This window comes from Engystomops pustulosus, unplaced genomic scaffold, assembly GCF_040894005.1.
Source record: "Engystomops pustulosus unplaced genomic scaffold, aEngPut4.maternal MAT_SCAFFOLD_313, whole genome shotgun sequence".
NCBI classification, from domain to species: Eukaryota; Metazoa; Chordata; class Amphibia; order Anura; family Leptodactylidae; genus Engystomops; species Engystomops pustulosus.
Genome location: NW_027285192.1, coordinates 88,804 through 101,403, shown reverse-complemented (window position 1 = coordinate 101,403; position 12,600 = coordinate 88,804). Strand labels below are relative to the sequence as shown.

Below are 12,600 nucleotides of genomic sequence, written 5' to 3'. Positions count from 1 at the left end.
GCTTATTTTTTGCGACATGAGATACACTTTACAAATACTTCATTTTAGTGGGTCATTAGCTTATTGATGAGATTTTATTAACTCTTGAATGTATGGGTGAAAAGAAATTGTCAATTTTGGTTTACTTTCTTTTCGTATTTTTTGGGGGTCGTACACCGTACACTAAAAACATTATATTATCTTCATTCTATAGGTCACTACGATTACGGTGATACCTCATTTATATAGTTTTTCATTTATTTTTACAATTTTACCGGATAAAAACTAATATAGAGGAAATCTCATTTGTTTTTGCATCGCCATCTTTTCGGAGACGTAACTTTAATATTTTTTGGTTGACAGAGCTGGTTTAGGGCTTATTTTTTACGTGTTGAGTTGTTCTTTTCAGTGGTACCATTTTTGCGCACATAACTTTTTTTGATCACTTTTTAGAACATTTTTGTGTAGAGATTTTATGAAAAATGTACTTTTGTGGCGTGTTTTTCGGGTTTTTGTTTTTACGGCGTTCACCGAGCGGGTCCGATAATGTTTCTGAGTTATTGTACAGATTGTTACGGACGCGGCGATACCAAATATGTGGGTTTTTTTGGCGATTTTGTGTTTTTTTCACTTTATTGCATGTGTATAGTGAATATTTGTGTTTAGGGGACTCTAACTTTATTTAATTAATTATTTTTATTAAAAAATTATTTTATGTAATGTTTTTAACATTTTTATTAACTTTTACAGGTTAGCTTGAACAAGTGATCCACTGATCACTTGTTCAAGCTCTTCTTCACATTACACAGTGTAATACAGATGTATTACACTGTGTAATGTAACACACTGAGCATGCTGCGCATGCTCAGTGTGTTACAGCCGGGTCCTGCCAGAAGGCACGGACCCGGCTCACAGAAGAGGATCGCGCAGCCCCGGGCACCGGCAGTCCCGGGGCTGCGATCGGAGCAGCGGACCCCCCGGTAAGCGCCGCGGGGGGGTCCGATTCTTCTGAAATGCCCCTTGCACGCCACGGTCAGCGCGACCGCGGCGTGTCAGGGGTTAACACCCGCGATCGGAGAAATCTCCGATCGCGGGTGTTAGAGGCAGGTGTCGGCTATAATATATAGCTGACACCTGCAGCTTCTGGCGCCGGCTCCGTTCAGGAGCCGGTGCCAGAAGCATGACGTAATAATACTGCATTTTGCGGGAACGCACCTCCCGCGATGCAGTACTATTACGTCAAATGTCGGGAAGGGGTTAAACGCATTGCAACAGCTGAAGAGAGATTTGCCTAATTTAACACCTGTTAACATTTGCATTTACAAAATGCAGTTGTTAATGCAATGTTAGTGCATGTGTTAACATTGTGTTTACACATGCATTTCTTAAAAGCCATTTGTGACTGCACTCTAACTCTAAATGCTGTCCATTTTCTTCTGATCCTCCTTGAGATGGTTCTACTCCTTCTTTGGAGTCCAGCTGTGTTTAATTAAACTTAACTTAAACTAAACTTAATTAAACTTTATTAGGAAAGGTAAAAATCTGTCTTTATAAGACCTCACAGCTCACAGTGCATCTCACAGCACATGAGAATCATGAGGCCTAAGGAACTGCCCAAGGAGATCAGAGACAGAATTGTGGCAATGCCCAAAGTTGGCCAAGGTTGCAAAATCATTTCCATAATCCTTACATAGAAGAAGTTTGGGATGACCACAACTCTTCCTGGACCAGCCAAACTAAGCAATCGTGGGAGAAGACCCTGGGTGAAACAGGTAAAGAAGAACCCCAAGATCACTGTGGGCTCCAGAGATGCAGGAGGGAGATGGGGGTCTCCTATGCAGCCTCCAGCAGTCGGGGCTTTATGGCTGGAAGCCTCTCCTCAGGGTAAGACACATGGAAGCCGCATAGAGGGTGCAGAACCCATGAAGGACCCGGACTATGAGGAATAAGATTCTCTGCTCTGATGAGACGAAGAGTAAACTTTTTGGTGTTAATTCTAAGCGGTGGAGAAAACCCGGCGCTGCTCATCACCTGCCACATCCAATCCCAGCAGTGACACATGGGGGGCAGCATCAGGCTATGAGGGGACAGTGCCCAATACTGGGGGGGGGGGGGGGGCAGCATCAGGCTATAGGGGGGACAGTGCCCAATACTGGGGGGGGCAGCATCAGGCTATGGGGGGACAGTGCCCAATACTGGGGGGGGCAGCATCAGGCTATGGGGGGACAGTGCCCAATACTGGGGTTGGGGGGGCAGCATCAGGCTATGGGGGGACAGTGCCCAATGCTGGGGGGGGCAGCATCAGGCTATGAGGGGACAGTGCCCCATACTGGGGGGGGGCAGCATCAGGCTACAGGGGGACAGTGCCCAATACCTGGGGGGGCAGCATCAGGCTATGGGGGGACAGTGCCCAATACCTGGGGGGGGGGGCAGCATCAGGCTATGGGGGGACAGTGCCCAATGCTGGGGGGGGGCAGCATCAGGCTATGAGGGGACAGTGCCCCATACTGGGGGGGGGGGCAGCATCAGGCTACAGGGGGACAGTGCCCAATACCTGGGGGGGGGGGGCAGCATCAGGCTATGGGGGGACAGTGCCCAATACTGGGGGGGGCAGCATCAGGCTATGGGGGGACAGTGCCCAATACTGGGGGGGGCAGCATCAGGCTATGGGGGGACAGTGCCCAATACTGGGGGGGCAGCATCAGGCTATGGGGGGACAGTGCCCAATACTGGGGGGGGGCAGCATCAGGCTATGGGGGGACAGTGCCCAATACTGGGGGGGGGGGCAGCATCAGGCTATGGGGGGACAGTGCCCAATACTGGGGGGGGCAGCATCAGGCTATGGGGGGACAGTGCCCAATACTGGGGGGGGGGCAGCATCAGGCTATGGGGGGACAGTGCCCAATACTGGGGGGGGCAGCATCAGGCTATGAGGGGACAGTGCCCAATACTGGGGTTGGGGGGCAGCATCAGGCTATGGGGGGACAGTGCCCAATACTGGGGTTGGGGGGCAGCATCAGGCTATAGCGGGACAGTGCCCAATACTGGGGGGGGGCAGCATCAGGCTATGGGGGGACAGTGCCCAATACTGGGGGGGGACAGCATCAGGCTATGGGGGAGCAGTGCCCAATACTAGGGGGGGGGCAGCATCAGGCTATGGGGGGACAGTGCCCAATACTGGGGGGGGAGCATCAGGCTATGGGGGGACAGTGCCCAATACTGGGGGGGGGGACAGCTTCAGGCTATGGGGGAGCAGTGCCCAATACTAGGGGGGGGGCAGCATCAGGCTATGGGGGGACAGTGCCCAATACTGGGGGGGGGCAGCATCAGACTATGGAGGGGCAGTTCCCAATACTGGGGTTGGGGGGCAGCATCAGGCTATGGGGGGGCAGTGCCCAATACTGGGGGGGGGGCAGCATCAGGCTATAAGGGGGGCAGTGCCCAATACTGGGGTTGGGGGGCAGCATCAGGCTATGGGGGGACAGTGCCCAATACTGGGGGGGGGGCAGCATCAGGCTATGGGGGGACAGTGCCCAATACTGGGTTGGGGGGCAGCATCAGGCTATGGGGGGACAGTGCCCAATACTGGGGGGGGGGGGGCAGCATCAGGCTATGGGGGGACAGTGCCCAATACTGGGGGGGGGGGGCAGCATCAGGCTATAGGGGGGGACGGATGGACAGGACTACTGGGTGTAGTGAAAGGAAAGATGAATGTACAGAGATATCCTGAAGGAAATATCCTCCAGAGGGCTCTGGACCTCAGACTGGATCGTACAAGACAATGACCCTAAGCACACAGCATAAAAACACAAGAGAAGCGGCATCAGAACATCTCTGTGACCATTCCTGACCGGCCCAGACAGAGCCCGGACCTAAACCCAATGGAGCATCTCTGGAGAGACTGGAAAATGGCCTCCACCAACGTCACCATCCAACCTGAGGACCTGGAGAGGATCTGCAAGGAAGAGGCCGAGGATCCCCAAATCCAGGGGAGAAAATCTTATGAGGCTTCTTGGGAAGATGCTACGTCTGCACCAGCTCCAAAGCCGCTTCTACTGAATACTTATCGCATTGTGAGATTTCAGGCTTTCTTGTTGAATAAATTGGCACATTTACATCATGTGGCATGGAGCACCTGTGTATGAGGAATCTCCACCCATGACTAGAAGTACAGAGCCGGGACCCCACAGGGACAGCTGACAAACGAATCTGGGAATTTGACGCGATTTTGGACCTGAATGCAATGCAATCTCTGGAGATACCTGTCCACCAATGGCCCTGAACCTCCCGGACAGAGCTGGAGACTTTCCCAAATGCATTGTAAGACACGGCCACTAAGAACAGCTCGCCCCTTCCAAAGCATCAGGATGGTCCACAGGAACCACTAAAACCAGTCAGCCACATCTCACGTGCTCTCACCTGCCACGCCTCCAGCTCCTGGCTCAGTAAAACCTTCTGCTCTACAGCACTGAGGAGCTGCCGGCTCATCGACTCTTTTTCCAGACGACATTTTGCCAACTCTAATTCCAACTCTCCCTTCCTGCAAATATGAAATAATCAATAGTCATCTACTTCTTCATCATCCCCGTTTACCAATAACCGGAGGAGATAGATCAGAAGTATCTGAGAGCAAAACTGAGCAACCAATCAGACATAGGCTTTCATTTTCCCACAGCAGTTTATTAAAGCTGAGCTCTAGTTGGTTGCCATGAAATACTAGATCAGTTTTGCTCTCTTTGACACTTCTGATAAATCACACCCACCAAGTCTCTGTCATGGAAGTAAATGTTCATTAAGTCTACTTCTTCCTTGTAACTGACTATCGAATGTACATCATCCCGGTCACTGCTCATGAGCCTACATTATGGCAGTCCCTGGACATCCAGTCTACCTCTCCCCAATCCCTGGACATCCAGTCTACGTCATCCCGGTCGCTGGTCATCATCCAGTCTACGTCATCCCTATCGCTGATCATCATCCAGTCTACATCATCCCGGTCACTGGTCATCCAGTCTACATCATCCCTATCGCTGATCATCATCCAGTCTACATCATCCCGGTCACTGGTCATCCAGTCTACATCATCCCTATCGCTGATCATCATCCAGTCTACATCATCCCGGTCGCTGGTCATCCAGTCTACATCATCCCGGTCGCTGGTCATCCAGTCTACCTCTCCCCAATCCCTGGACATCCAGTCTACGTCATCCCGGTCGCTGGTCATCATCCAGTCTACATCATCCCGGTCACTGGTCATCCAGTCTACATCATCCCGGTCACTGGTCATCCAGTCTACATCATCCCGGTCACTAGTCATCATCCAGTCTACATCATCCCGGTCACTGGTCATCCAGTCTACATCATCCCTATCGCTGATCATCATCCAGTCTACATCATCCCGGCCACTGGTCATCCAGTCTACATCATCCCGGTCACTGGTCATCCAGTCTACATCATCCCGGTCACTGGTCATCCAGTCTACATCATCCCTATCGCTGATCATCATCCAGTCTACATCATCCCGGTCACTGGTCATCCAGTCTACATCATCCCGGTCACTGGTCATCCAGTCTACATCATCCCTATCGCTGATCATCATCCAGTCTACATCATCCCGGTCACTGGTCATCCAGTCTACATCATCCCGGTCACTGGTCATCCAGTCTACATCATCCCTATCGCTGATCATCATCCAGTCTACATCATCCCGGTCACTGGTCATCCAGTCTACATCATCCCGGTCACTGGTCATCGAGTCTACAACATCCCGGTCACTGGTCATCCAGTCTACAACATCCCGGTCACTGGTCATCCAGTCTACATCATCCCGGTCACTGGTCATCCAATCTACATCATCCCTATCGCTGATCATCATCCAGTCTACATCATCCCGGTCGCTGGTCATCCAGTCTACATCATCCCTATCGCTGATCATCATCCAGTCTACATCATCCCGGTCACTGGTCATCGAGTCTACATCATCCCTATCGCTGATCATCATCCAGTCTACATCATCCCGGTCACTGGTCATCGAGTCTACATCATCCCTATCGCTGATCATCATCCAGTCTACATCATCCCGGTCACTGGTCATCCAGTCTACATCATCCCTATCGCTGATCATCATCCAGTCTACATCATCCCGGTCACTGGTCATCCAGTCTACATCATCCCTATCGCTGATCATCATCCAGTCTACATCATCCCGGTCACTGGTCATCGAGTCTACATCATCCCTATCGCTGATCATCATCCAGTCTACATCATCCCGGTCACTGGTCATCCAGTCTACATCATCCCTATCGCTGATCATCATCCAGTCTACATCATCCCGGTCACTGGTCATCCAGTCTACATCATCCCTATCGCTGATCATCATCCAGTCTACAACATCCCGGTCACTGGTCATCCAGTCTACAACATCCCGGTCACTGGTCATCCAGTCTACATCATCCCAGTCACTGGTCATCCAGTCTACATCATCCCGGTCGCTGGTCATCCAGTCTACAACATCCCGGTCACTGGTCATCCAGTCTACATCATCCCGGTCACTGGTCATCCAGTCTACATCATCCCGGTCACTGGTCATCCAGTCTACATCATCCCAGTCACTGGTCATCCAGTCTACATCATCCCTATCGCTGATCATCATCCAGTCTACATCATCCCGGTCGCTGGTCATCCAGTCTACATCATCCCTATCGCTGATCATCATCCAGTCTACATCATCCCGGTCACTGGTCATCCAGTCTACATCATCCCTATCGCTGATCATCATCCAGTCTACATCATCCCGGTCACTGGTCATCCAGTCTACATCATCCCTATCGCTGATCATCATCCAGTCTACATCATCCCGGTCACTGGTCATCCAGTCTACATCATCCCTATCGCTGATCATCATCCAGTCTACATCATCCCGGTCACTGGTCATCCAGTCTACATTATCCCTATCGCTGATCATCATCCAGTATACATCATCCCGGTCACTGGTCATCCAGTCTACATCATCCCTTTCGCTGATCATCATCCAGTCTACATCATCCCGGTCACTGGTCATCCAGTCTACGTCATCCCTATCGCTGATCATCATCCAGTCTACATCATCCCGGTCACTGGTCATCCAGTCTACATCATCCCTATCGCTGATCATCATCCAGTCTACATCATCCCGGTCACTGGTCATCCAGTCCACATCATCCCTATCGCTGATCATCATCCAGTCTACATAATCCCGGTCACTGGTCATCCAGTCTACATCATCCCGGTCACTGGTGATCCAGTCTACATCATCCCTATCGCTGATCATCATCCAGTCTACATCATCCCGGCCGCTGGTCATCCAGTCTACATCATCCCTATCGCTGATCATCATCCAGTCTACATCATCTCTTTCGCTGATCATCATCCAGTCTACATCATCCCGGTCACTGGTCATCCAGTCTACATCATCCCTATCGCTGATCATCATCCAGTCTACATCATCCCGGTCACTGGTCATCCAGTCTACATCATCCCTATCGCTGATCATCATCCAGTCTACATCTTCCCGGTCACTGGTCATCCAGTCCACATCATCCCTATCGCTGATCATCATACAGTCTACATCATCCCGGTCACTGGTCATCCAGTCTACATCATCCCGGTCACTGGTCATCCAGTCTACATCATCCCTATCGCTGATCATCATCCAGTCTACATCATCCCGGCCGCTGGTCATCCAGTCTACATCATCCCGGTCACTGGTCATCCAGTCTACATCATCCCGGTCGCTGGTCATCCAGTCTACATCATCCCTATCGCTGATCATCATCCAGTCTACATCATCCCGGTCGCTGGTCATCCAGTCTACATCATCCCGGTCACTGGTCATCCAGTCTACATCATCCCGGTCACTGGTCATCCAGTCTACATCATCCCTATCGCTGATCATCATCCAGTCTACATCATCCCTATCGCTGATCATCATCCAGTCTACATCATCCCGGTCACTGGTCATCCAGTCTACATCATCCCGGTCGCTGGTCATCCAGTCTACATCATCCCGGTCACTGGTCATCCAGTCTACATCATCTCGGTCGCTGGTCATCCAGTCTACATCATCCCGGTCACTGGTTATCCAGTCTACATCATCCCGGTCACTAGTCATCCAGTCTACATCATCCCGGTCACTGGTCATCATCCAGTCTACATCATCCCAGTCACTGGTCATCCAGTCTACATCATCCCGGTCACTGGTCATCATTCAGTCTACATCATCCCGGTCACGGGTCATCAACCAGTGTACATCATCCCGGTCACTAGTCATCATCCAGTCTACATCATCCCGGTCACTGGTCATCATCCAGTCTACATCATCCCGGTCACTGGTCATCATCCAGTCTACATCATCCCGGTCACTGGTCATCATACAGTCTACATCATCCCGGTCACTGGTCATCATCCAGTCTACATCATCCCGGTCACTGGTCATCATCCAGTCTACATCATCCCGGTCACTAGTCATCCAGTCTAATCACCCCGGTCACTGGTCATCCAGTCTACATCATCCCGTTCGCTGGTCATCCAGTCTACATCATCCCGGTCGCTGGTCATCCAGTCTACATCATCCCGGTCGCTGGTCATCCAGTCTACATCACCCCGGTCACTGGTCATCCAGTCTACATCATCCCGGTCACTGGTCATCCAGTCTACATCATCCCGGTCGCTGGTCATCCAGTCTACATCATCCCGGTCGCTGGTCATCCAGTCTACATCCTCCCAATCATGGGCCTTTTAGTCTACGTCATCCCAGTTGTGGTCATCCAGTCTATGGCATGCCAGTCACCGATCATCTAAATCTACATCCGCTCATTGCTGGTCATCTGGTCTACGTCATTCCAGTTGCTAATCTACATCATCCCAGTCGCTTGTCATCTAGGTCACACTATCACTGCATAAGTTTTTTGCTGACTCACTTCATAATTGCCTCATCCCGATCGGACACTGCTTGTCTCAGTACACTATCGCAGTCGTTCTGCTGTAACAGTTCCCGCAGTTTCTGATGTTCCTCTTGCAGGGTTTTTATCTCTATGTACTGAAGGTTGACCTGTGGGGAGAAGACATTGGGTGTAAGCTGTAAATCTCCCGATATATTAATGAACCAATATATATTACATATGCCATAGGGTTAAAAAGAATGACCTTTATTGTATTAAAACCAGGATTAAAACGAATAAGTCAAAAGTGCCGAAACTAAATGGAAGCAAGGCAAGCACGGCAGGCACCTCATACACACCTATGGGGTACGGGAGCTGGAGTGCAGGAAGTAAACGTAACCCAACGTACCAGATGACTACAATGTGGAGGAACAAACCACTACTAAGAAAGTGAGCACAGAGCCATGCCAGAAGATGGAATATATAACATAGGGTACAGTATAAGTGTCAGATGTCACCTGCGAAGAGCCGAGCCGCACAGCATCCACCCCCACACTAGTTTCGGTAACGTACATTAACCTTTATCTATGGGTGAGGAGCAGTTGGTGTACTTACTAGATCTTGCAATCTCACATTTTCCTCTTCTTTCTCCTGGATCAGTTCTCGTTCTCTTTGTGTTTTGTATGAGGACATCTGACCGGCACTTCCTGCTAAGTGTCCCCCAAGTTGAAGTGAGGGGTACATTGTGGTGCTCTGGTGGAAAGGATGGAAAAGCAGGATTACAGGGTGGCTGAGACATATATAATGAGAAGATGGGAGGGGTTTGTTCAGATAGCTTTGGGTCATTACGGTTTAGATGGTAGATACTTTTTGTGAAAGAAACTGTGAAGTTTCGGACCCCTGAAGGATACACATGGTCACTGAGTTATCCTTTATAGACACTCCCAGAATGCTCGGGTTCTGAGAGGCGCAGAAAGTGATTTATCATTGTCCACACAACTTTCAGATAAGTCACAAAAATTGATCCCAGCCCTGAATGGCTATAAGATCCCTCTCACTAGCATCAGTGAAACAGAACCTTATCAACCCAATCAAGCTGCCACCAGTTCTCCTTTAATATAAGCCCGGTCCGTAACGGGATTACACAGCGTGAGGAACCAACCCGGTAGCATGTGTATAACCGAGACACGGACGTTGGGGTGCGTGGATCGAGATAAACACAGAGCAACAGAAGTTACATTTTATATTTAAAAACCTGAAACCTTCACTTGGTCCGGGTCAGTGAATTTCAGGGCATCCGGATGCTTTTCAGCGCAGCAGCGCCACCTGGTGGACGGCAGAGAAACTACCTTGATGAATCCCGGCCGGACCCGAATCCAGTGCAGAGAACGCGCCGCTGGATCGCGAACGGAACGGGTAAGTAAATCTGCCCCAATTTCTCCTGTTTAAGAAATGGAGGGAGATCCATGGAGTCAATGCGGTTGCGGAAATCTTTTGAAGCTCCCCTCCTGGAGTGATTATGGTGGTTAAGTTGAGGCTGGGGGAAGTAAGGGATATGGTGCAGGATTCACAGATGGTCTGATGAACGGGACAATATCTGGCGTGTGGATCTCCCCTGGTCATCACACTTTTCATAGACAGATCATTGTGAACATTTTGTCAGACAGTTATTAGTTCTATAGTAAAACTGGTTCCATCTGCAGATTTTGGGACTCTCAGTAATGGAAATCTCCCCCATCAGAGATCAACCAAATGAGTGACTGGACAAAATACAGACTGACCCTCAGACCCCCCGAGGTAGGCTCCACGGCTGTTATGTAAAGAACAGGGATCTGGAAAAGTTATTACCAACACATAATGACCAAGCCTAATATTTAGGGCTCATTTGCGGGATTTGGTTCTTGGGGACTAATCGTGTTTTTGCATTGTTTCAGGTTTGTGACCCCCAGATCTCCAGACTCTGTGGAGAAAGCGTTGATCAGGAGATGAACGTGTGGCCTCAGGCAGCGACCACCCCCATCCCCACCAGGCACAGCTGCTGCATAGATCAGCTGTCAGAAAGGAATTTCTAGAGGATGGAGAGAACACAAACTCATTTCTCTGTCAAATATCTGAAATTCTGTGCATTCAGTAAAAGGCAGGAGCCAAATCTACATGTAAGGGCGATGTGGAGGAGTGAGAACAGGGATGGCAGAGCCCAAACATGGAGAGGGGCACATGTTTGGGGCATGTTTGGAGGTCCGAGGATGGGGAACTGAGATGTTTCGGGAACCGAGGATAGTGACATGGGGAAATAGGAGATGTGTGGGGCACCGAGGACGTGTGAAGGATTGTCAATGGGGACGTGTGATGGAGGATGTGTAGAGCGCTGAGGATTAGGATGTGTGCAGGACCGAGGATGGGGAACCAAGGACGGTGTCATGGGAAAAGACCGAAAATGGGGACATGTGGATCACCGAGGATGGGGAACTGAGATGTGCGGCGAACCGAAGATGGAGACATAGGAAGGACCGAAAATGGGGACCTGTGGAGCATCCAGGATTGGAACGTGTGGAGGACCCAGCATGGGGAACCGCGATGTGTTGAGACCCGAGGACGGGGATGTGTAGAGGAATGTGGGTTTGGATGTGTGGAGGAGTAAGGATGGGGAATCGGGATGTGTGGAGAACCAAGGACGGTGACATGGGGTGGACTGAAAATGGGGACATGTGGAAGACCAGGGAAGGGGACATGTGGAGTACTGAGGATGGGGATGTGTGGAAGATTGTGGATGGGGAGCTGGGATTTGGGGAGCAGCAGGGACAGGGACGTGTTGAGGACTTGGGGCCAGGATGGGTGGGGGACAGAGGATAGGCACAGGTGGAGGGTAGAGAATACTAAATAGAGTTAAAATATTTCTTACCTCAAGTTCTGGGCCAGCAGACGTCTCTTGGATCTCAGAATGCAGAGAGTAGGGACTTTCTTTTAGAGGAAAATGACTGTCCCGAAGCTTCAGCTCATCCTGTAGCTCTCTCACTTGTATCTGCAGACATCGCTGACTGTCTCTTAGACCTTCAACTTCTAAGTGTTTTTCCTGCATCTGGAAGAGACATTGATCCTGAAGTTTCATCGTACAGAACCAAGGAATCTCCTGAATATGACTATAACACCCAACAACTACTACCCCCACCATCATCCAGACCCTCATCATAAGTCCATTGCCTGACCTGTCTCTGGGAACAATAGGAAAATATTCAGACCAGTGGGATCAATATTGAGTACTTGTTCCCAAAATTCAGATCCTAGAATCATGAAATCACATGAAGTCACTGCTTTGGCAGCCAGAATACAAGACTGAAGTTATCTGCAGCCAAGCATGGAACCTGGGATAACATCTACAGAGAAGGGGACCCTGTGCTGCACCACTGGCACATCTTATCACCTCAATCCCCGAAATACCTACCCCACTACAGCACAGGATTAGGGCTCGTTCGTACGGCCGTACTGGGAGCAGTGATCTAGTTGCATGATTTGTGATCACATCACAGCCCCCTGAGACTTTTTTGGCTCCCGGCCTTCATCTATACTTTGGCAGATTTGCGGCATGACCCCTCGACTGCATATGGAGAGAGGAGGGGTAAATAGCTCCTCCTCCTGGGGTCTGGTCCGGGTGAGCATACGGCCATGTACATGTACCCTTAGTTTTTAAAGCTGCACTGGGAAC

General features: G+C 50.3%; 1 protein-coding gene across 1 annotated transcript in view; it reads right to left on the bottom strand.

Annotated features, from left to right (window-relative positions):
* Nucleotides 1-4,168: 4,168 nt before the first annotated feature.
* Nucleotides 4,169-12,600, bottom strand: part of BICDL2 (BICD family like cargo adaptor 2) — a 49,845-nt gene continuing 41,413 nt past the window's right edge. The window contains exons 6-9 of the mRNA XM_072132264.1: nt 11,800-11,976; nt 9,513-9,650; nt 8,937-9,067; nt 4,169-4,519 (exon numbers count right to left, since the gene is read on the bottom strand). Of these exons, the coding sequence (XP_071988365.1) occupies nt 4,342-4,519; nt 8,937-9,067; nt 9,513-9,650; nt 11,800-11,976 (624 nt within the window). The 3' untranslated portion in view covers nt 4,169-4,341. The remainder of the gene's footprint in view (nt 4,520-8,936; nt 9,068-9,512; nt 9,651-11,799; nt 11,977-12,600) is intronic.